The sequence below is a fragment of the Equus quagga genome, chromosome 19 (assembly GCF_021613505.1).
Source record: "Equus quagga isolate Etosha38 chromosome 19, UCLA_HA_Equagga_1.0, whole genome shotgun sequence".
Classification (NCBI taxonomy): domain Eukaryota; kingdom Metazoa; phylum Chordata; class Mammalia; order Perissodactyla; family Equidae; genus Equus; species Equus quagga.
Genome location: NC_060285.1, coordinates 679,013 through 703,248, shown reverse-complemented (window position 1 = coordinate 703,248; position 24,236 = coordinate 679,013). Strand labels below are relative to the sequence as shown.

At 47.5% G+C, this 24,236-nt stretch overlaps 1 protein-coding gene across 1 annotated transcript in view; it reads right to left on the bottom strand.

The window, feature by feature from the left end:
* Positions 1 to 277: 277 nt before the first annotated feature.
* The window catches only part of TTLL8 (tubulin tyrosine ligase like 8), a 47,508-nt gene continuing 23,549 nt past the window's right edge, over positions 278 to 24,236 (bottom strand). Inside the window, exons 9-13 of the mRNA XM_046646038.1 lie at positions 21,912 to 22,098; positions 7,204 to 7,352; positions 4,746 to 4,989; positions 2,646 to 3,081; positions 278 to 2,024 (exon numbers count right to left, since the gene is read on the bottom strand). Of these exons, the coding sequence (XP_046501994.1) occupies positions 1,338 to 2,024; positions 2,646 to 3,081; positions 4,746 to 4,989; positions 7,204 to 7,352; positions 21,912 to 22,098 (1,703 nt within the window). The 3' untranslated portion in view covers positions 278 to 1,337. The remainder of the gene's footprint in view (positions 2,025 to 2,645; positions 3,082 to 4,745; positions 4,990 to 7,203; positions 7,353 to 21,911; positions 22,099 to 24,236) is intronic.

The window sequence follows — 24,236 nt, the reverse complement described above, 5'->3', positions numbered from 1 at the left end:
ACTGGAGGAGGGCGGGCCCCAATCCAATAGCTGGTGTCCTTAGAAGAGGGAAATTTGGGGCCGGCCTGGTGGCGTAGCGGTTAAGTTCGCCCTCTCTGCTTTGGTGGCCCAGGGTTCACAGGTTCAGATCCCAGATGCGGATCTAGACACCGCTCATCGGGCCAAACTGTGGCAGCGCCCCACATACAAAACAGAGGAAGACTAGCACAGATGTTACCTCAGCGACAATCTTCCTCACCAAAAAAAAAAAAAAAAAAAAAGGAAATTTGGACACAGAGACACACAGAGAGAACACTATGTGAAGACAGGGCAGAGGTGGAGCAATGCATCCACAAACCAAGGAACACAAGGACTGCCAGCAGCCGTCAGAAGCTGGAAGAGACAAGGAAGGATTCTTTCCTACAGCCTCTGAGAGAGCATGGCCCTGCCAATACCCGGACTTTGGACTTCTGGCCTCTAGACGTGAGAGAATACATTTCAGTTGTTTAAACCAAGTTGGTGATACTTTGTTACAGCAGCCAATACACCTAATCAAGTTGAAGTGTGCATACCCTGTCGATGTTTCACTCCTAGGAAGATGTCTGCAGAAAGCTGCACAGAATATTAGGAAAAAGGAAACATTGTTTCATAAAAGCAAAAAGTCTGGAATTTCCCCACACAGGCAAGCTGTTAAGCCATAGGGCTGACAGGTGAGGAGGTGGGCAGGACGGGAGCTCGCAATTCTGAGGGGCAATCCATGCATGCGATGGTCCAACAAACGTCCACTGAACCCCTGCTGTGTCCCAGGTGCCGTGACGCAGTGGCGAAAATAGCAGTAAGAACCATGCCCTTAGGAACTCCCCATCTAGGGCAGGCAGACAGATGGGCAGAGAGGCTATTGGTGCCAAGGAGAGGGGGCGGAGGGAACAGCAGGTACAGATTTTCGGGTGTGTCTAGGGAGGTGAGTACGTGCACTGGGGCAGAGCAAGGCAGAGGCGTGGGTCTGGCCTGTGTCTATTCATCACACACACTCTCTGGGCCTCTGCTGGGGGCCAGACACCGTTGGAAGCTGCACTGGGGTGTAGGTCAACGTGGCCTGGCCACCCCCAGAGACTCGGGGCTGCCCCACACCTGTCTATCTGTGCTCCAAGCCCCGGGCCAGGACAGGTTCCCAGGCCACATATGGTCAGCTCCATCAGGAACTTGAGAAAACTGAATGCAGGAGCCCAGTGATTGCCGGCCACGGCCCACGTATGGCACTTGGCGCTGTTCAAATCTCGAACTCAATCCCCCATTTGCCATGAGGGAGCAAGACAAAGGCCATCACCCACCTGGTCCTGAGGAGGGGACCCCGGTGCTCAGCCGGTCCCTGGAACTGCTGCACCAGGACCCCCACTATCCTGACAACCTGGCCGGCCGAGGACAGAGACAGGATGCCCCCAACCCTGTCCAGGCTCAGGCTGGCGCTCGCTCTCTGCCCTGACCAGAGGCCCAGAGGACGTGGAGCAGGCAGCCCCAGGCAGACAGACACTGGGACAGGTGCTGTTACCTGGTGGTCTGGGCGGCTGAGCCACAGTGCCCTCCACCGTCTTCACGCTCGGAAGCACGGGCAGCAGTGGGTGCACATCTAATGAGTCTGAATCCGAGGGTGGGTTGGACTCAGCTTTGGAAAGACCGGTTTTCAGGGCCTTACTGTCTGCGTGTTGAAAATGACAGGAGGGAAATTCTACCCTGCCGCCAGACTCAGCGTGGACGGACTGGACGGTATGGCTTCTCTGGGCCGGCCTCTTTAAGGGTGCAGGCAAGGTGCAAGGAAGTACCTTTTCATTTCTAAGTTTCAAGTCCTGCTGGGGGGCCGTCGGTGGGCGTCCTGGTGCCGGGTCTGGCGTGGCCGAGGGGCACCTCACTGCTAGGGGCTGACTGTCCGAGAGTGAAGATGAGCAACTGAAGCTGGAAATGGGCGGCATTTGCTTCCTGGCTTTTCTCACACTGACGCCTTCCACACAAAGGTCAGAGGCGTGGAATGGTGGCAGCTCCACCGCAGGCTGGGGAGACAGGGGGAGGTTAGGGGTGCCAGGGCGGCTGCTGCCACGGACCTGCATTCCCCTTTCCCAGTCTGCTGGCTAGGAGTAAGGTCTCAAAGATAAGCATCAGCCACACTTCCCATGGCTGGGCTGCCCATCGGGCCCCTCCTCCAAGGAGGCCCGGGCACAGGGTCCCACCCACGAGCCAGAGTTGGGGGCACAGCGCCACCCAGTCCTGTCACCGGGCCTGCAAGAAGGAAGGCCCCTGGGGGAGCAGGCCCCTGGAAAGACCCCGAAGGAGGATGTGGTTTTCACCAGCGGAGAGGAGGAAGGACACTGCAGGTCTGGAAAGGAACAGCCCATAAGCGCCTGGAGGCAGTGGACATCCTGCCAGCCCAGGCCAGGGGGACCCCTGCCCGGTGGCCACAGAGTTGGGGCTGGCCAGGGACAAAAGGGAGGAAGGCTGGAGGCAAGGGCCGGGTGAGATCTCCAGGGCCACCAGAGCTACCCGCTCATGTGCGGACGCGGCTGCGCCCAAGGGTGGGAGGGGGCAGGCACCAGGTCCGTGGTCCTCCTCGCCAGGCTGGGCTGGGGGCTCTGCCCGGCCCTTGCCACAAGAACAGCAGCGTCTGCAGCCCTCACCTGTCTCCACAGCAGCTCAAAGTTGCCAGTGTCGCAGCTGCGGTCAGCCTTGCGGTCCACCACCACCTTGATGGTGTCCTCCTGCACCTGCGCGCACAGCTGCGCCGTGACCGGCGTGGACGCGTGCATCGTGGGGCTGGAGTTGATCTCGATCAGCCAGGGCCGGAAGTCGCGCCCCAGCACGAAGTCAGCACCGTAGAGCTCGAAGCTGTTCTTGCGCGGCTCGACGCGGGCCTGCGCCACCCTCATGGCGTGCACCACGGCGCGCTTCATGGCCGGGTACACCACGCTGCCCCACACAGCACTGCAGCCCCGCCGGCGAAGGTACTCCTGGAAGCGGGTGCTGGTCCACATGTTGTGGCCGGGCAGCAGCGGGCTGCGCTCCTTGTCGTTCTGCAGGTGCTTCTGGATGGAGTTGTTGCACAGGTGGATGGCGCTGTGACACAAGGCCGCTGTCAGGCCAGCGCCCGGCCGGACGCTGCGCCCACCAGCCCACGTGCCCCCAAGACCCCGCCCTGGGACCCACAATCGCGTCCCTAGACCCCTTCCCCGCGGACCCCAACGCCCCCGCTGACCACCTCGAAACCTCCACACTCCCCAGCGACCCTGCCCCCTGGCGCAGGGCGGCTGCAGGAGGGGCTCTGGCAGCTTGCCACCCAGAGGCAGCCTCTACAGCCTTCCGTCCAGCCTGGGGGGCACCATGGACTGACTGTAGGGCACGGGGAGCAGAAGCCCCCCAGCCTGGGGCCACCCTCCTGGGCCTCAGTTTCCCCATCTGCACGTGACAGTAGAGATGGGGCCCTTAAAGAGATGGTCTGGTGAGACAAGATGAGAAAAATTCACTGCAAAGTTTTAATTAATTTATACTCTTGCCTTTTTCTAAACAGGATTTAAAACGAACAAAGTCTAGAAGGAGGTTATCAAATACTATGGATCCTGTCAAGGTCAGTTTCACTTAATCCTGCCACAAGGCCTGGGGGTTTTCCATCTTGGGCGGGGCGTGAGACCCGCCCCTGTGATCTGGGTGACTTATACTTCCATGAGACAGATAAGAAAACAGGATAAGGCACCAGGAGCATTTTGGAAAGGAGAGCAGCGGTATTAGTGGGCCCACAGGGCGCACACTGCATCTCCTGGTTCTTTCTGTCGGTACACACCAGGCTGGGCCACGCCTGTTCAGAAACGATTTCAGGGAATCTCCCGTCAGCCTGGGGTGAGGGCTGTGGTCCCAGATGGAGAAACGGGGCTCAGAGAGGGTGAGACATCCACCAGGCACACCCTCACAGCCATGGGGCCAGGCAGGCTCGGGTGGGAGGGCTGCAAGGGGCTCCATGGACTTCTCAGTGCCCAGGAGGCTCCTTTTGCACAGTGAGCTCCAGGACCCCTCCTCCAGGCCCTCAGGGCCTGGTAGGGACAAATTTGCTCCTTGAGCTGCCTGCTAGGACCACTTCTCCCCAGCTGTCTGCTCCTGCCAGGTGTGACGCCAGGTGTAGCCAAACCCCCTAGCCTGGGGGCACAGTTAACCTCCCCAGGGTGTCTTTGAGCCCTCTGGGGACTCTCACTGATGTCCCTGCAAAGCCAGGTGCCCTAGCCTGTGCTGCTCCCTCCATGTGCCAAGTGGACCCCGAGGGAGCAGGACAGCACAGTGGGTGGCGTGTGCACACCCAGGCCCAGCCTCGGTGGGTCAGCCTGTGAACATGGCCGGCCGCCCGGCCTCCTGCTAGAGGGGGCAGTGGCACCCACCACGAAGGGTGGCTCTGGGCCTGTCGCTGAGATGTGTTTTGCCTGGGACAGGCCTGGCGCTTCATGGGCACATGGCAGAGGGGCTTTTAGAATTTTCTGGAGAAGACACACATTGTAACAGTGCAGAGCCCTGGCTTTGAAGGGCATTGGGCTTGGGCCTGTCCCTCAGGGAAGGAGGTCATTGAACCTCCCTGAGCCTCAGTTTCCCCATCTGTGCCTCACGTGGTGATGGGCGACAACAGATACAGACCCGTGTCCCACCCATGCATGCAGGACGGACCCTCCTGCTCCAGGTGCTGGTGGGAGCATGCTAGGCACCCTCGTGCCCAATGGCACCAAGTTGACCCTGCTACTGACCTGTCCAGATTGTCCAGGGAGAAGCGCTGTGTTGAAAACCGCAGGTAGCTCTCCTTGTAGAACCAGATGGTCAGGGGGTTCCAGTCGGTGACCAGGAACCACTGCCTGATGTCGAACTTGGTGTCGTAGATGAGCAGTGGCGTCTCGATGTACTTCTGCACCACCCACTTGTTGTCCTTGGTGGGGAGGTGGTCTGCAGCCACCAGCTCCAGGATTTCCTCCACGCGGCTCATGCACACTATATCTGCAAGAGGCCACTGCTCAGCTCCAGAGCACAGCACACCCAGTCGAGGTTCAGCCCCGGGAGCCAACGCGGCCTGGGTCCAGGGCCTGGCAGGAAAGGCTTCATCCTCAGGATGGAGGCTGCAGCCAGTGCAGCCCCCCAGGCTCTCAACCATGAGGCCCACCCCCGGGACTCCAGACAGGACACAAGAATGGGAGGGAGAAGGGTGAGGACAGAGGCAGTTTTAAAAGTCAGCCAGTGAGCAGTGGCTGAGCCCCAGTGCTGGGTGTGGGGTGAACAGGGGAGCAGGGCTGGCTCCGCAGGCTGCAGGAAAACCAGCAGGCCAGGGGGGTGGGGTGTCCACAGGCTGCAAGGGGCAGACACCCAGGGACCCCAGGGTCCAGTGAGGCCTCACAGCGAAGGGTGACGGGACGAACGGGGCGAGCCAGGGGAAGGGTGGGGCTGGGCACACTCAGGTTCACCCATGTCTGGCGCACCTCCACTTTGCAGGAGGATTTACAGCTTCTCATCCTCAACCCTCAAAGTTAGGCCACATGACTAGTGGTGACCAGTGACATCTGAGCAGAAGTGACGTGCATCTCTCTGCGCTGTAGCATTTAATGTCACTGACAGACCCTCCAGCCCTCTCTTTCTCTGCCATGACAGCCCTGAAGCCTGAAGGAGCAGTGTTACAAGATGGTGGGGGGGCTTTGATGGGCAGAGTGCCCCCATCTTCCTGTGCCAACCTACAATGGACAACAAGCATGAGTTGAGATGAACTGGTCTTAGAGCCACTGAGCCTTGGGGGATGTTTGTTACACAGCACAATCTGGCCCATCCTGACAGATACAGGCGTGCAGGCGGACACTATCTGCAGAGGCCCAGAGGCACAAGGCATCACAAGAAACGAGGTGAGCTTTCACCACAAAAATACCAGACTAGTTTCTCTAGTTATGGTCAGTTGAGACCTTACCATCCTAAAATGAAAGTCTAGGATAAAGCAACAGGCCACTGAAGTTATCCTGGGCCAACAGCAGGGACGGGCACCGAGGCAGGGGCACGGCCAGTGACTGGGCAGAAAGTGGTGCGTTGCATTTGGTTTTGAACTAGTGGGTTTGAGGTGTCTGTGGAGCATCCCTGGGGATGCAGGTGTCTGCAGTGGGAGAAGGGCTGGCCTGATGGACAAGAGGAGGGAGCTGCCAGCAGATGGATGCTGCCGTCAAGAGGAGCGGGCTGGGAACAGAGCCCAAGGAGGAGCCCTGGCCCCAGCTGGGAGGACGGACACTCAGAGGAGGGCAGGCAGAAGCCCAGGAAAGAGAATGTTTCAGGATGGAAGATGTTTAGGACTGAATGCAGTAACATCACAAATTAATAAAGATTTTTTTAATCACATAAAAATTAACAACTTATGAATTTAAAACAACAACAAAAAAACTCTTCAAATAACTCCAGAGGCAAATAGACTAGCCTAACAAAAAAAGAAGCCTATTGAGTTGCTCAGGAAAATGAGAACATTGTAGAACTTCAACAAGAGGGTGCAGCCAAGGCCATATTCGGAGGAAATTTCATAGCATTAAAGCTTGAATTGTTGCACAAGAGAGATTGGAAATAAATAAGCTGAGCATTTAAGTCAGAGCCAAGGGAGAAAAATCCCTCACAGGAAAATGGAAGAAAGGCAACCAAAAGTTCTTTGGAAGTGCGAATAAGATTTGAAACACCCTGAAATCCTGTTTTTAAAAAGCACACGTAGAATCCACCCTTACAAATAAAAGGAGCACAGGGCTGCTGCTGGGACAGAGGAAGCTGGGGCAGAAAACCTGAAATGCTGGCAAAGATGGACAAAACGCACACGGTGCCAAGGATGTGCCTCTAAGAGAGGAGCCGGGTGCTTCCAGGCAAGTTCGTAGTATATCTGAGGAGCAGCAGTTCCATTGTTCCAACAAGTCCATTGCTGCTTGAGATGGAGGCCCTCACTTGGTTTTAGCGGCTAGCATAAGCCTGTCACCAAGATCGATGGAGGTAACATAAAAAACGAAAACTATAGACCAGTTTAACTTAGGGATACAGATGGGAACATCCTAATGAATCAGCAAACCTCAGACATAAAGCGTGAAGACCAGGGTTGTCGAGATGCCCGTGCCCTGGGACCAGGGCCACCGGGTGCCTGCGAGTCCCGTGTGTGGGCTCTGCTCCCCCAGCTGGCCGTCCCGACCCGCCTGCAGCCTCAGGACTCACCTCGGCCCCGGGACTTGGCTGCAGGCTTTATGATCCAGATGTTCCGAAGCCCGTCGATCTCTATTTGAGGGTTCACGGACGTGAGTCTATTCAGCAGAGCCTGGCACTGCGAAAAGTGACTTCTTGAATTGGAGATGAAAGCATCGCCTCTACAAAGCAAGATCCAGAGAGTGCGTGAGGTTCCCAGGGCCATGCACGGGTGCCACCGACCAGGTGCCAGGCCATGGCCCACCTGGCACAAAAGGTGAGAGGCGGGCCTAGAGCTTCCTCTTGCCACCCGAGGGGCACCTGGGGATGTGCAATTGCCAGGCTGCTCCTGGCTGGGGCCCTGTGGAGACACGGGGACCCCGACTGTGGGTCTAGACTGCATGTACACCCCAGGAGCACCGAGCCCAGGGCCCAGGAAAAGCTGCAGGGAGACAAAGGCGGGGTTCCTGTGCCGGGGGCCCCTCATCAGGGTGGCCTCGCAGGCCCATGTGTCTGGTGGTTGGTGGCACCTGGGATGACATCTGCCTGCGGGAGGTGGTGATGGGAAAGCCACCTGCCCATGCTGGTGGCGCCCCGTGTCCTACAGCTACCAAGGGCTGGATGCCAGCTTAACATCCCGCAGACTTGAATGTCAGTCAGACCTGCTGGTGGCCACACAGTCATGGTGGCAATGGGGCCAGCTCAGGAGGTCACCATAATTTAAGGGACTAAATGAAGGGCTGACAGTAGAACCGTTTGAGAGAATTTAGAGCTCAGCAGTGCATTTTTGAAGCGTGCAAGGGGGACGCTTCCCCTGGGGCTGCATTGGACCCCCCCACATACAGGTGGACTGCAGCAGAGGGTGGGCTGCACTGAGCTGCAAGGTGATGGCTGGGAGGTGGGGGCAAAGCCTTTGGGGACACGTACATCTACGTACAATATTCTATTCACACATGCTGAGGAAGAGAGGACCACATGGAAGGGAAAAGTGAGGAGTGGGGGTGTCCCTGATGATGTGGGAGAGCCCCCCCAAACTGTGGAGCTGTGCGTGAGGGCATGAGAAAGCAAGAGCCTCAGGGTGGCACAGGCCCTTCCCTGGCACAGGGAACGTGGGTGACACGTCAGAGAGGGCCTTGCCCCCTGGTTCTAAGTGGACCTGCTGAAGGCGAGCCCCCAGGCCTGCCAGGCCCTCCTCTGCAGCACACATGCCCTATCTGACCCCAAGATGACAGGAGGACGTGGTGGAAACAGGCGCAAGTCCCTGTGTGCTCTGTGACAGTCCTGTCTGGCTGCAGAGGCTGGCCCTGGAGACCGTGGTGAACTGAGGCAGGTCGCCAAGAGTGTCTGCCGTGCTGGTCAGGATCACAGCTGCCCAGGAGACCAGCGGATGTGACACAAACACTCTCTCGACTTTGGCTCAGGAAGAAGACAAGCAGTTAGTCCTCACTCGGGAAGGAATCCCCGTGGTCTTTCCCCAACGCATCCCAGCCCTGCCTCAAAGGGTCGCAGTCCATGGGGGGCTTGTGCATCATGGTAATAACATCCTCGCCCCCCTTGGAGGAGAGGATGGGAGGACGGAGCTGTTCACCAGCCCAGTTTCAGGTCTGGAGTTTCAGGTCCCAGACACGACCATGATCATCAGACAACAGGCACCGCCCCCCAGATGCTGAGCACAAGAGAGGGATACAGCACCTGCCTTTCTGGTCCTGACGACACGCACACCACACTCGGGGACCCCGTGCGCCCCAACAAGTAAGAGCACAGACTGAACTAACAGCACTAAGGCACTCAGCAAGCTCGCAGGTGCCACCGTGGCCACAGGTCTACTGCCGCCACCTCGTGGTCAATCCCGGGACTGTCTTTTCTGCGGAGGTCTAAGAAAACAGGCAGGGGCATAGTGCCTCACTCAGAGAAAAATGTAAAGTGTGGCAACTTTTACATGTGTACTCTTGTGCAATTGCCACCCAGATCGAGATACAAACACTTGCAGCCCCTCAAAAGATTTGCCTGTGTTCCATCCCAGGCCCCCTCTGCCCTCTGCCCTCCTGTCTGTGCAGACTCGGCTGCTTGAACTGCACGTGGGTGGACTCGCACAATGCGTACTCGTGTGTCTGGTCTCTTTCACTCAACAGAACGACTGAGGGATGCATCCGGGCATTGCCTGGACCAGCAGCTCCTTCTTTCACATCGTTGGAAATTTCTAGATTTGGGCTATTACGAATGAAGTCTTTCTGAGGACATAACGTTTTCATTTCTTTTGGATAAAGACCCTAGCTGCATCGTAGGGTATGTAGACGCCGGGTCATCTAGTCTACACTCCACCCAGCAATGCATCGAAGCCCCAGCTGCTCCAGGATTGGCAGCACTTGGTGTTTGGTTTTTGGTTCATTCTGGGGGGTTTGCAGTGGTATCTCCGTGTGGTCTGAATTTGCATCCTCTGATGGTGAGCATCTACTCACCCGCTTGTTGGTCATGTGGCTGCTTCTTTCGTCAAGTGTCTGCTCAAGGCTTTTGGTTCTCGCACTTGTTTCTCCTTTCCTACTGATCTACAGGAGTTCTTTACGTATTCTACATATGGGAACTCTGGGATGTATGTGTTGTAAATATATTCCTCCAGTTTGTGGCTTGCCTTTGTAGCGATTTTTGATAAAAGAGTTCTCAGTGTCAATAAAAGGCAATTTATCAGTTTTTTCTTTATGATTACTGCTTTTAATGAACTATTTAAGAAACCCTTCCTTCCTCATGATCATGAAGATACATTCCAGTGTTTTCTTATGTTTTTCTCAAATTGATTTTTGTCTATTTGTGAAGCAGGATTCAAGGAACTTTTTTTGTAAGGATGCGTGTTGCTCAGCACCATTTAGGGGAAAGTCTGGCTGTTCCTCACTGCCCTGACAAGTGAGGCGGCATCTTGCTCTTGTGTGATCACACATATGAGGATCTGTTTCAGGACCCTATCCAGCTACATTGGTCTACTTATCTACCTGACCCCAATACCACACTGTCATAATCACTGTATATTTAGAGTAAGTCTTAAAATATGGGGTGTAAGTCCTCTAATTTTGTTTTTCTTGATCAAGGTTGTCTTGGCTCTTCTTAAATCATTCATATTTCCAAATAAATTTCAGAATCGGCTTGTTAATTCCTCCCATCCCAGTCCCCCGCATGGGTTTTGATCAGAATTGCATCGCACCTATAGATTAGTTTGGGAAGAACAAACATCTCTACGTCACAGTCTTCTCATTCATGAGCATGGTCTCATGCACACAAACAATTATTAGGTCATTAATTTCTCTCTTTCATTTTATAATTTTCAGTTTAGGGTCTTCAAAGTATTTTGTCATATTTTTTCTGGATATTTGTTATTTGATGGTGCTGTAAACTGTATTTTTAAAATTCCACTTTCTGGCTGTTGCTAGTACAATGAAATCAATGGACTTTTGTATATTGATCTGGTACCTAGTGATCTTGCTAAACTCACTTAATTACGATACTTTCTTTATGATTTTTAAAATTTTCTATGTGCACAATCAGATCATCAGTAAATAAAGAGTTTTACTTCTTCCTTTCTGATGTTATGCCTTTTGTTTCTTTTTCCTGTACTATTAAACTAAAGAGACCTTTCAGTCAATACTGAATGGAAGTCACGATAGTGGGCACTTTTGTCTCACTCTGATTTCAAGGAGAACACTTTCAATACGTAACTGTAAAGAAACATATTAGCTTTAGGATTTTTGTAGATAAACTTCACCAAATTAAGGAATTTGTTTCTTTTCCTAGTTTGCTAAAAAAATAATAACATGGACAAGTATTGACTTTCATCAATGTTTTGCATGTAGTGAGATGATCTTATAGTTTTTCTTCTTTCTTCTATAAATGTGATTAAATTTACCAATTGACTTTTTTTTCCTTATTGTGGTAAAATACACCTATAAAATTTACTATCTTAACCATCTTCTGGTGTACAGTTCAGTAGGACACTCATATTACTGTGCAGCCATCACTGTCATCCATCTCCAGAACTCTTCATCTTTTAAAAATGAAACTCTGCCCCATTAAACACTAACTGCCCATTTCTTCCTCCCCGAGCCCCTGGCACCCACCGTTCTACTTTCCGTCTCTGATTTGACGACTCTAGGCACCTTATGTAAAATGGGATCATACAGTGTTTGCCCTTTTTGTGATGGCCTCATTTCCCTCAGCACACTCCCTCAAGTTTCATCACGCTGCAGCGTGTGTCAGAACTTTCTCCCTTTCTAAGGCTGAATGATAGTCCACTGATTGACTTTTGAACGTTAAGTCAAACTGAGTTCCTGGAATAACTGAAATAAAAGTTATCTAGAAGGATCCAAAAGCAGATTTAAGAAGGGAGAAGAAAGAATCAGTGAACTTGAAGATAGGAAAATGGAAATTATCAAGTCTGAGGAAGAGAAAAAAAATACGGAGGTGAACAGAGCCTAAAGGACCTGGGACACCATCAAGTGGGCCAACATATGCATCGTGGGAGGCCCAGAAGGAGACAAGAGAGAGAAAGGGGCAGAGAGAACACATGAAGATATAATGGCCAAAAACTTCCCAAATTTGATAAAAGACATAAATATAAACATCCAAGAAACTCAACAGACTCCAATAAGATGAACTCCAAAGAGACTTACATGGAGACACATTATAGTCAAACTTTCGAAAGAGGAGAGAATCTTGAAAGCAGCAAGAGGGAAGCAAATCGTCACATACAAGGGATCCTTAACAGCAGATAAGATCAACAGCAGATTTCTCATCAGAAACTTTGGAGGCCCCCAGACAGGGGGCCAATATATTCGAAGTGCTGCAAGAAAAAAACTGTCAGCCAAGAATCCCACATCCAGTAAAACTGTCCTTCAAAAGTGAGGGGGAAATTAAGACATTTCCAGATAAACAAAAGCTGAGGGACTGTGTTACCATAAGGACTTCCCTGCAAGAAACACTCCAGGGAGTCCAGCAGTGTGAAATGAAAGGACGTTTAGACACTAACTCAAAGCCGAATGGAAAAATAAAGATTTCAGTAAAAGTAAATAGATGGGCAACTATAAAACCTGGTGTTACTGTTACAATGGTTTGTAACTTCACTTTTTGTTTTCTTCATTATTTAAGAGACTAACACATTTTAAAAACAATTATTAGTCTAAAACTAGTATTATTGTAACTTTGGTTTGTAACTTCACATTTTGTTTTCTACATAATTTAAGAGAATTATTAGTTTATGTTTTTGGACACAATGTTACAAGATATAATTTTGTGACATCAACAACAGAAAGAGGTGAGGAAAGAGCTATAAAGGAGCAGAGATTTTGTATGTTACTGAAGTTAAGTTGGTATAAATTCAAATCAGAGTATTATAACTTTAGAATGTTAAATGTAATCCCCATGGTAGCCAAAAAGAAAATAGCTATAGAAATACACAAAAGGAAATAAGAAGGGAATTTAAATATTTCACTACCAAAAAAATCAACTAAACACAAAAGAGGACAGTAATGCACAAAATGAGGGCCAAAAAAGCTACAAGTCACATAGAAAACAAATAGCACAATGACAGAAGTAAGTCCTTCCTTATAAGTAATTACTTTAAATGTAAATGGATTAAATTCTCCAATCAACAGACAGAGACTTGCAGACTGGATAAAAACACAAGATCCAACCACATGCTGACTACAAGAGACTCACTTTAGAGCCAAAGACACAGATAGACTGAAAGTGAAAGAATGGAAAAAGAAATTTCATTCAAATAGTAACCAAAGAAAGTAGGTATGGCTACACTAATATCAGACAAAATAGACTTGAAATAAAAAAGTTTAAGAGACAAAGAAGGACCTTATATATTAATAAAATGTTCAATAGAGCAAGACAAGAAGATACAATTATAAACATTTATGCATCTAATCACAGATCATCAAAATATATGAAGTAAAAACTGACAGAATTGGAGAGAGAAATAGACAGTTCTCCAATAATAGTTGGAGAGTTCAGTATCACACTCTCAATAATGGATAGAACAGCCAGATAGAAGATCAGTAAGGCAACAGACAGCTTAACACAATAAACCAACTAGATCCAACAGACACACAGAACACTCTAGCCAACAACAGCTGCATACACATTCTTCTCAAGTGCACATGAGATATTTTCCAAGACAGACAGTATGTTAGGCCACATATTAAGTCTCAGTAGTTTTAAAAAGATATATATCATAAAAAGCATCTTCTTTGATTACAATGGAATGAGGTTAGAAATCAATAACAGAAGTAAAACTGGAAAATTCACAAATTTGTGGAAATTAAACAACATATTCTTAAAGAACCAATGGATCAAAGAAGAAATCACAGAGAAATTAGAAAATATTTAGAGACAAATGAAAATGAAAATACAACATATCAAAACTTATGGGATGCATGCAAGCAGCGCTAAGGGGGAAATTTATAGCTATAAATGCTTACATGAAAAAATAAGGAAGATCTCAAATCAATGACGTAATTTTACAACTTAAAGAACCAAAAAAAGGATCACAAATTAACCCAAAGCTAGAGGAAGGAAGGAAATAATAAAGATTAGAGCAAAGTTAATCAAAATAGAAAAACAATAGAGAAAACTAATGAAACCAAAAGTTGGTTCTTCAAAAAGGTCAACAAAATTGACAAACCTTTAGCTAGATGGACTAAGAAAAAGAGAGAGAAGAGTCAAATTACTAAAATCAGAAATAATATTGGGGACATTACTAGTGATTCTACAAAAATAAAAAATATTATAAGAAAGTACTATGAACAATTGTACACTAACAAATTGGATAACCTAAATGAAGTGGAAGAAGTCCTAGAAACACAAAATTACCAAGATTAAATCATGAAGAAATAGAAAATCTAAATGGATGTATAACTACCAAGGAGATTGAATCAATAATCAAAAATGTCCCAACAAAGAACAGCCCTAGACCTGATGAAATCTACCAAAAAGTTAAAGAGGAACTGATACTAGTCCCTCTCAAACTTTTCAAAAAAGTTGCAGAGGAGAGAACATTTCCTAACTCATTCTATGAGGCCAACATTATCTCGATACCAAAGCCTAACAGGAAAATAAAACTGCAGACTAATATCCTTTATGCACACGATGCAAAAATCCTCAGCAAAATACTATCAAGTCAAATTTAGTAGCATATTAAAAGGATTATACACCAGGGGCCAGCCTCGCAGCCGAGTGGTTAAGTTTACACACTCCACTTTGGTGGCCCAGCGTTTCACCAGTTCGGATCCCAGGCACGGACATGGTACCACTCATCAGGCCATGCTGAGGTGGCGTCCCACACGCCACAACCAGAGGCACTCACAACTAGAATATACAACTATGTACTGGGGGGCTTTGAGGACAGGAAGAAGAAGAAGAAAAAAAATAAGATTGGCAACAGAGGTTAGCTCAGGTGACAATCTTAATTTTTAAAAAAAGGATTATACACCATGATCAAGTGGGATTTATTCCTGGAATGCAAAGATGGTTCAACATGTGAAAATTATCTGTGTTTGTAGATATGATCTTATATGTAGAAGTTCCTAAAGATTCTGCAAAAAAAACCTGTTACAGCTAATAAATGAATTCAGCAAAGAAGCAGCATACAAAGTCAACAAATAAAAATCAGTTCCATTTCTTTACACTAACAATGAACAATCTGAACTGGAAATGACAAAAACAATTCCATTTACAATAACATCAAAAAGAATAAAATACTAAAAATTAACCTAACCAAGGAGGTGAAAGGTACAATGAAAACTACATAAAATTCCTGAAAGAAATTAAAGAAACATAGATGGAAAGACATCCCATGTTCATGGATTGGAAGACAATATTGTTGACATCAATACTACACAAAGCAATCTACAAATTCAATGAAATCCCTATCAAAATCCCAAGGACATTTTTTGCAGAAATAGAAAAACCCATCCTAAAATTCATATGGAATCTCAAGGGACCCTGAATAACCAAAACAATCTTGAAAAAGAAGAACCAAGTTGGAAGACTTAGCCTTCTGGATTTCAAAACTTACTACCAAAGCTACAATAATCAAAAAGTGTGGTACTGGCATAAAGACAGACATATAGACCAATGGGATAGAATAGAGAGCCCAGAAATAAGCCCTCACATATCTGGTCAAATGATTTTCACAAGGATGCCAAGACTCTTCAATGGGGAAGGAACAATCTTTTCAACAAATGGTGCTGGAAAACCTGGATATCCACATGCAAAAGAATGAAGTTGGACCCTTATCTAGCTTCACCTACAAAAATTAACTCAAAAGTGGATCAAAGACCTAAGTATAAGAACAAAAACTATAAAAGTCTTAGAAAAAACATAAGGCAAAATCTTCATGACATTGACTTTGGCAATAATTCCTTGGATATGACACCAAAGCACAGGCAACGAAACAAAAAATAGACAAATTGGGCTTCAAGAAAAGTTTTTAAATTTGTGCATCAAAAGACAATATCAACAGAGTAAAAAGGCAACCCACAAAATGGGAAAAAGTGTTTGCAACTTATATATCTGATAAGGGATTAATATCCAAAATATAGAGAGAAATCCTAAAACTCAACAACAGAAAACAAACAACCTAATTCAAAAATGGGCAAAAGACTTGCATAGACTTATTCCCAAAGACAATATACAAAGTGCCAATGAGCACATGAAAAGACGCTCAACATCACTGATCATTAGGGAAATGCAAATCAAAACTACAAGAGGGCCGGCCTGGTGGCACGGTGGTGAAGTTCGCACATTCTTCGGCAGCCTGAGGTTCGTGGGTTTGGATCCTGGGCATGGACCTACACACTGCACATCAAGCCATGCTGTGGTAGCATCCTACATACAAAACAGAAGAAGACTGGCAACAGATGTTAGCTCAGGGCTAATCTTCCTCACACACACACACACAAAAACATTACAATGAGATACCACCTCACACCACTCAGGATAGACACTATCGAAAACATAGAAAATAACTGGGTTAGGTTTGCTCTCCACTTCGGCAGCCTGCAATTCGCAAGTTTGGATCCTGGGTATGGACCTAGCACTGCTCGTCAGGCCATGCTGTGGTGGCATCTCACATAGAAAATGTAGGAAGAGTGGCACAGATGTTGGCTCAGGGCCAATCTTCCTCACCAAGAACCCCCAGAAAATAACAAATGTTAGGGAGGATGTTGAGAAATTAGAACACTTGTATGCTGTCTGTGGGAATGTAAAATGGTGCAGCCACTTTGGAAAACAGTCTGGAGGTTCCTCAAAATATTAAAAATAGAATTATCATAGGATCCAGCAATTCCATTCCTGGGTACATACTCAAAAGAACTGAAAGCAGGGTCTCAAAGAGCTATTTGAACACCTACGTTCACAGCAGCATTATTAGCTGCTAACATATGGAAACAACCCAAGGGTCCATCAATGAATGAACGGAAAAGCAAAGTGTGGTCTACACATACAATGGAATATTATTCAGTCTTAAAAAGGGAGGACATTCTGACATGTGCTACAACGTGGATGAACCTTGAGGACAGTAGGCTGAGTGAAAGAAGGGAGCCATAAAAAGACAAATACTGATGATTCCACTCATGTGACGTTCCTAGAGGAGTCATCCACAGAGACAGAAAGTGGAACAGTGGGTGCCAGCAGCCGGGGGAGGGGGATGGGAATTAACGTTTAATAGGGACAGAGTTTCAGCTTTACAAGACAAAAGAGTTCCGGATGCAGATGACATGATTCTATACATAGAAAACCCTAAAAATCCTTCAGAAAACTATTAGAAATAATCAACTATAGCAAAGTTGCAGGGTACAAAATGAACTTACAAAAAATCAGTTGCATTTCTATACTTTAATAATGAACTAGCAGAAAGAGAACTTAAGAATACAATCCCATTTACAATCGCAACAAAAAGAATAAAGTATCTAGGAATAAATTTAACCAAGGATCTGAAATACCTATACAATAAAAACTATAAGACATTACTGAAAGAAATCGATGATGACATAAAGAAATGGAAAGACATTCCATGCACACGGATTGGAAGAATAAACATAGTTAAAATGTCCACACTACCAAAGCAATCAACAGATTCAATGCAATCCCAATCAGAATCCCAATGACACTCTTCATAGAAATAGAACAAAGAATCCCAAAATTCATATGAGGCAACAAAAGACACAGAATAGCTAGAGCAATCCTGAGAAAAAAGAACTAAGCTGAAGGCATCACAATCCCTGACTTCAAAACATACTACAAAGCCACAGTGATCAAACCAGCATGGTACTAGTACAAAAACAGGCACACAGATCAATGGAACAGAACTGAAAGCCCAGAAATAAAAACGCACATCTACGGACAGCTAATCTTCCACAGAGGTGCCAAGAACATACAATGGAGAAAAGATAGTCTCTTCAATAAATGGTGTTGGGAAAACTGGACAGCCACATGCAAAAGAATGAAAGTAGAACTTTATCTCACGCCATACACAAAAATAAACTCAAAATGGACCAATGACTTGAAGGTAAGACTTGAAACCATAAAACTCTTAGAAGAAAATATAGGCAGCACACTTTGACATTGGTCTTAGCAGCATCTTTTCAAATACTAGGTCCACTCAGGCAAGGCAAACAAAAGAAAAACTAAACAAAGGGGACTTCATCAGACTAAAGAGCTTCTGCAAAGCAAGGAAATCATGAATCAAATGAAAAGACAACCCACCAACTGGGAGAAAATATTTGCAAGTCACATATCCGACAAGGGGTTAATTTAAAAATACATAAAGAATTCATAAAACTCAACAACAAAAAAACAAACAACTTGGTCAAAAAATGGGCAGAGGATATGAACATTTTTCCAAAGAAGATATACAGATAGCCAACAGACAAATGAAAAGATGTTCAACATCACTAATCATTAGGCAAATGCAAATCAAAACTACAATGAGATATCACCTTATACTTGTCAGAATGGCTATAATTAACATGACAACAAATAGCAAGTGTAGGAGAGGGTGTGGAGAAAAGGGAACCCTCATACACTGCTGGTGGGAATGAAAACTGGTGCAGCCACTATGGAAAACAGTATGGGGATTTCTCAAAAAACTAAAAATAGAAATACCACACAACCCAGCTATCCCACTAGTGGGTATTTATCCAGAGAACTTGAGATCAACAATTTGAAGAGCCTTATGTACCCCCATGTTCACTGCAGCATTATTCACAATAGCCAAGACTTGGAAGCCACCCACATGCCCATCAACTGAGGAATGGATAAAGAAGATGTGGTATATATATACAATGGAATACTACTCCACCATAAAAAAGACAAAATCAGGGGCTGGCCCAGTGGTGTTATCAATTAAGTTCGCACACTCCACTTTGGCAGCCCGGGGTTCACCAGTTCAGACCCTGGGTGCAGACATACGCACTGCTTATCAAGCCATGCTGTGACAGGCATCCCACATATAAAGTAGAGGAAGAGAACATGGATGTTAGCTCAGGGCCAATGTTCCTCAGCAAAAAGAAGAGGATTGGTGGTAAATGTTAGCTCAGTGCTAATCTTCCTCAAAAAAAAAAAAGACAAAATCATTCTATTTGCAACAACATGGATAGACCTTGAGGGTATTATGTTAAGTGAAATAAGTCAGACAGAGAAAGACAAATACCGCATGATTTCACTCGTATGTGGAAAATAAACAAATACATGGACAAAGAGAATACATTAGTGATTGCCAGAGGGGAAGGAGGGGTTGGGGGTGGGCAAAAGGGGTAAAGGGGCACATATATATGGTGACAAATAAAAATTAGACTATCAGTGGTGAGCACAATGCAGTCTATACAGAAACTGATAAATAATAATGTACACCGGAAATTTCACAATGTATATAAACCAATATGACCTCAATAAAATAATTTTTAAAAATTTAAAAAAGCATTCTGGAGATGATCTCAGAAGGAATCAGAGAACTGTAGAAAGGAATGAAAAACCCTGGAAAGGGTAAACCTCAGGATAAAAGCGAAAGAATATTAATTGTTTAAAGCAACCATACTAGCCATGTCTTGTGGTATTTCCACCTCTGCAGAAGCAAATATGTGACAACAGTAGCACAGCAGGGAAGACGGGCATGAATGGAGCTAAACCACTGTGAGGCTTATACAGCCACTTTCTATCCATTATAGGACAATAGCAACAGCCGGTGGACTTAGCCCACTGTTCTAACAAGGGCTCTCAGTGTAAATGGAAAGAACTCTGACTAATAGGAAGAGGTGGCAAGACTGAGCCATTAACACACGCTCTCTAAAGGAAACCCACTTCAAAATGTAAAGGTCCCGAAAGACTGACAGCGAAAGGCTGAGAAAGGGATACACTTGCAGACTCTAACCAAGAGAGAGCTCGTGTGGCTGTGCTAACATCATAAAGAGTAGAATTTAAGACAAGAAATATTAATAGAGATAAAGAGGACATTTCATAATGATGAAAGGGTCCAATCAAAGGACGACAAAACAATCTTGAATTAGATGTACTGAATAAAGAAAATACATAAGGAAAATACATAAAGAAATATACATCAAAATATATAAAGAAAATAATCACAGAACTAAACAGACAAAGACAAGAATCCTCAAACATAGCTGGAGACTTAAGTCAGCTCTCTCAGTACCTCAGAGAATGAGCCGGCAGAACAGTCAGGAAGGATACAGTGCCAATTTAGTTGACATTTTAGAACACACCACCCAGCAACGCAGATACACACTGTGTTCAAGTATACGTGAAACATTTGCCAAAACACACCACATGCTGGGCCAAGAGCAAGTTTCAACAAAATTCTTCTTTCTTTATCCATTGTGGATGTCTATATACAAAAAAGAACTTTGATCCTTATCTCTTACCTTACACAAAAATTAATTCAAGATTAATTAATCATAAAAAGCTAAAAGCAAAAGGAAAACAGTAAAACATCTAGAAGAAACCATAGGAGAACATCTTCATGACCTTGGGTAGGCAAAAGTTTCTTCAACAGGACCCTAAGCAACTTGCTGTAATAGAAAAAATCGAAACACTGGATTTCATCAACAAATACCACTAAGAGGTACACAGACAAGTCACATGCTGGAAGAAGGTACTCAATGCATATATCGGACAAAGGACTTGATGAAGAATATATGGAGAACGCTTAGAAGTCAATAAAAAAAGAGACAACCAATCTGATTCTTTTTTCCAATCTGATTTTTAAATGAGCAAAAGTGTGAACAAGCACATCACAAGAGAAGAGATCTGAATGACCAGCCAGCACATCAAACAATGTTCAACACCCTCAGTCATCAGAGAAATGCAAATTAAGACCATAGGAGATGAGCAAGAAGAGAAAACTAAAAACATGGACAATGCCAAGCATCGTGTGCGTGGTGGAGGCGGCGGAGCACACTCATGGCTGTTGACCTGTGAAGCTGTACAACCACTTTGGAAAATCTTCAAAAGCTGGAGGTAACCCAATTGCCCCTCCACAACAGAATGAGTAAATACCTTGTGGTCCATTGACAGAACGGGATTCTACACAGCATGGAAAAGAACCAGCTTCTGCTACGTGCACCAACACGGGTGAATCTCACAGACTTCATGTCGAGCAAAAGCATAAATGAGAGAACACAGCCTGCATGATTCCATGCATATGAAGCCACAAGACTGGTTGAGGCTGTAGGAACCAGAAGGGGTGTGACCTCTATGGGGCTTCTGCCTGGGAAGGTTACTAGGGGCCTGATGAGAGGGGCTGGCAGTGTTCTTTGTCTTGATCTGGGTGGTGGCTACACAGGTGAGCACATATGCAAAATCTCATCCATGGACAAACACAACTAGTGCCCAGCATGTTCTTACTGTATTTACATCTCCACAAAAAAGGAAAGAGGAAAATGCTCATTAATCCCAAAGAAGGAAAGAAAGACCAGAAGAACAGAACAACCCTGCGGGCAGACCCTCCAAAATGAGGGTTCTTACTTTCTCCACTTGTTCCCCTGGCCGAGCCGCTCACACTGCAGGAGGGCCTAACCGCCTGCACCCCACCTTCTTTCTGTTGGCCGCTGGGAAGCGGGTGCTGTACCCATGGCACTGGGAAGGTCTCCGCCCTCAAGAGAGGGGAGGAAAGCCAGGCTCGACCTCAGGACCTCGGGCATCGAGGCGCAACCCAGGTTGTGGAGAGTCAGGAGGCCAGGGCCAAGCACGATTACTGAGCCAGCCAGGTGGCCTGGCAGCAAAATGGGACAGATGTGCCTGCCCTGCCTGCCTCTGACGGCTGTCGTGGGGTTCAAATGAGGTAAAAGACATGAATGGGTGTGGAAGGTGCTTAAGGAGATGTTACCCAAAAGCACCCCCAAGGGGGATGTCATCTTGTCAGCCAACAGGGGCCTGTGGGAAGGCCTGATCCCCAACACTCAGACAGGCACCCCAATACCCAGACGGGTGCCCCAGTGCTCAGACAGGGCCTCACATACCCATACAGGTGCCCCAGATGCCCAGACAGCCACCCCAACACCCAGACAGGCAACCAGTGCCCAGACAGGTGCTCCAGACATCCCAGAGGCTGGACTTCCCTAGACACCTCCTGCAGTACCCCCAACGTCCTCTGATGGACATGAGCCCCGGGCACACACTCGCTTCTGCTGGTCAGAGCAGTGGGCACGCCCTCAGAACTCCGAACGAGGCACACTTACTGGACGAGGGCGTAGTACTGCTGGGTCAGGTCCTTCCACTCATCCTCTGTGAGGTCCTGGACGGCGTCCTCGGAGATGTCGATGTCCTCATGCTCCAGCTGCCCCAGGTAGGCCTGACACACTCTGCATGCAGTGTCCACAAGCTGCCCGGAGAGGCCTCTGAGCTTTGATTCATCGTTCTCAGGACCTGAAACCCAAGCACAGGCATGTGGGGTGTGTACTGCACCTCCCTGTGGTGTGGCACCACCTGGTGCACTGGACAAAGGCCACCCCACCCCTCGTGTCTCAAGGCTTCAAGGGGACAGCACACGATTCTCTAGGCGGGCACCCTGGATGCCACACCTGTGTCTGGGCGGGTACCACTCCCTGCTGAAGCTGCCCTCCCACCACTCTGTGCCCACAAGCCCTGGGGGGCTGGTACAAGCATCTCCCTGTATTTCTAGTGCTTCTGGAGCACTTGTACACGTGGGCTCGCTGCTCTGTGTGTCTGACCTCTTATACAGCATCTCATTCTCCTTCTGGAACCCGTGGGGTGAGACCACTGCTGGGTCTCGGGAAGCACTGAATGCCAGGGGGTTCCCCTCGTCAAGGTGAAGGTGGATCTCAAGCGGCCTCGCTCCCACACAAAGCAACCCAGCCCCAGGTTAGGACGTGGAGAATGGACTGAGAACAAGCACCCATCCACGGACTATGGGGTAGGACCCTGGAGGTAAACCCAGGAACAAGGCTGCATGGAAAATGTCTGGGAACAACTCTGCAGACAACGGGGGTCAGGCATTGCCCGGGAGGCAGCCCTGATGGAGAGCAGACCCTGTGGCCCCGAGATTAGGAGCCAGGTTTATATGGTGGCTGCAGAGATCATGATACGCATTTAGAAGAATGTATTGAGGGTCGGCCCAGTGGCGCAGCGGTTAAGTGCACACGCTCTGCTTCTCAGCGGCCCGGGGTTCGCCGGCCCGGATCCTGGGTGCGGACATGGCACCGCTTGGCAAAAGCCATGCTGTGGTAGGTGTCCCACATATAAAGTAGAGGAAGATGGGCACGATGTTAGCTCAGGGCCAGTCTTCCTCAGTGAAAAGAGGAGGATTGGCAGTAGTTAGCTCAAGGCTAATCTTCCTCAAAAAAAAAAAAAAAAGAAGAACGTATTGAGGTGAAATTCACATAACATAACCATTTTAAAGTGAAAAATTGTACTTCTTGTTTCCAATTTGGCATGTAAGGAGCTTGGAAGTTGCCATTCCTTCTTAACAAGTAAAAAGTCGGACAAACTGAAGAATGAACAACTCTTCTTAGATTCATCAGAGAAATGAGGCCACAGGCAGATTGCTGCCCCCAAACTGGAGAGACCAACAGGCGGATACAGAGACTAAACTTCCTGGAGCAGGAACCTCCCGGGGAACCAGAGCGGGGGGTGGGGGGGGACCTGGACACAACTGACGGACTGCTGGAGGCTCATGTGGACAATGCTGATAGTTAAAAATGCTGGGGAGGGGGTCAGTTTTAGGGCGACCCCTATGCTTTCATCACTTTTACCTCCAGGAGCTTGACTGTTTCTCACACTGAATATCAGAGAAAAACCCCTTATGATGGGGCAGGGGGAGGGGAGAACAGCCATCTTGAAACACACAGACCACTCTATTCTTAACAAGGCCGCCCTCAGGAGAAATACTTACCAGAGCCTGACCAGCCTGGGAGAAGGGAAGTACCCAACTCTAGTTCCCGTCAGCCTGCCCACCACAGGGGAGAAAACCCCAGAAGTGCTGGCGAAGTCCACCGTCCAGGGGCACAGGCTCACAGACAGACTGAGCCCTAATCACAGGACTGTAGGACACTCCCCTCCCTGCACCTCACCACCACATGGCTAAAGCCCTATTTACCACAGTTCCTTTTACCCAGGACATCTTGTCCAGCCTTTAAGAAAAAAATCACAAGGCATACGAAAAGGCAAAAACACAGACTGAGACAGAGCATCAGAACCAGACACGGCAGGGGTGTTGGAATAATCAGACCAGGAATTTAAAACAACTATGGTTAATATGACAAGGGCTCTAATGGAGAAAGCAGGCAACATGCAAGAACAGATGGGCAATGTAAGCAGAGAGACAGAAATCCTAAGAAAGGACCAAAAAGAAATGCTAGAGATAGGAAACACCGTAACAGCAATGAGGAATGCCTTTGATTGGGCTCATTAGTAGACTGGATATGGCTGAGGAAAGAATCTCTGAGCTTGAGGATATCTCAAGAGAAACTCCCCAAACTGAATAGCAAAGAGAAAGCGACTGAAAAAACTAGAACAGAATATCGAAGACCTGGGGACAACGGCAA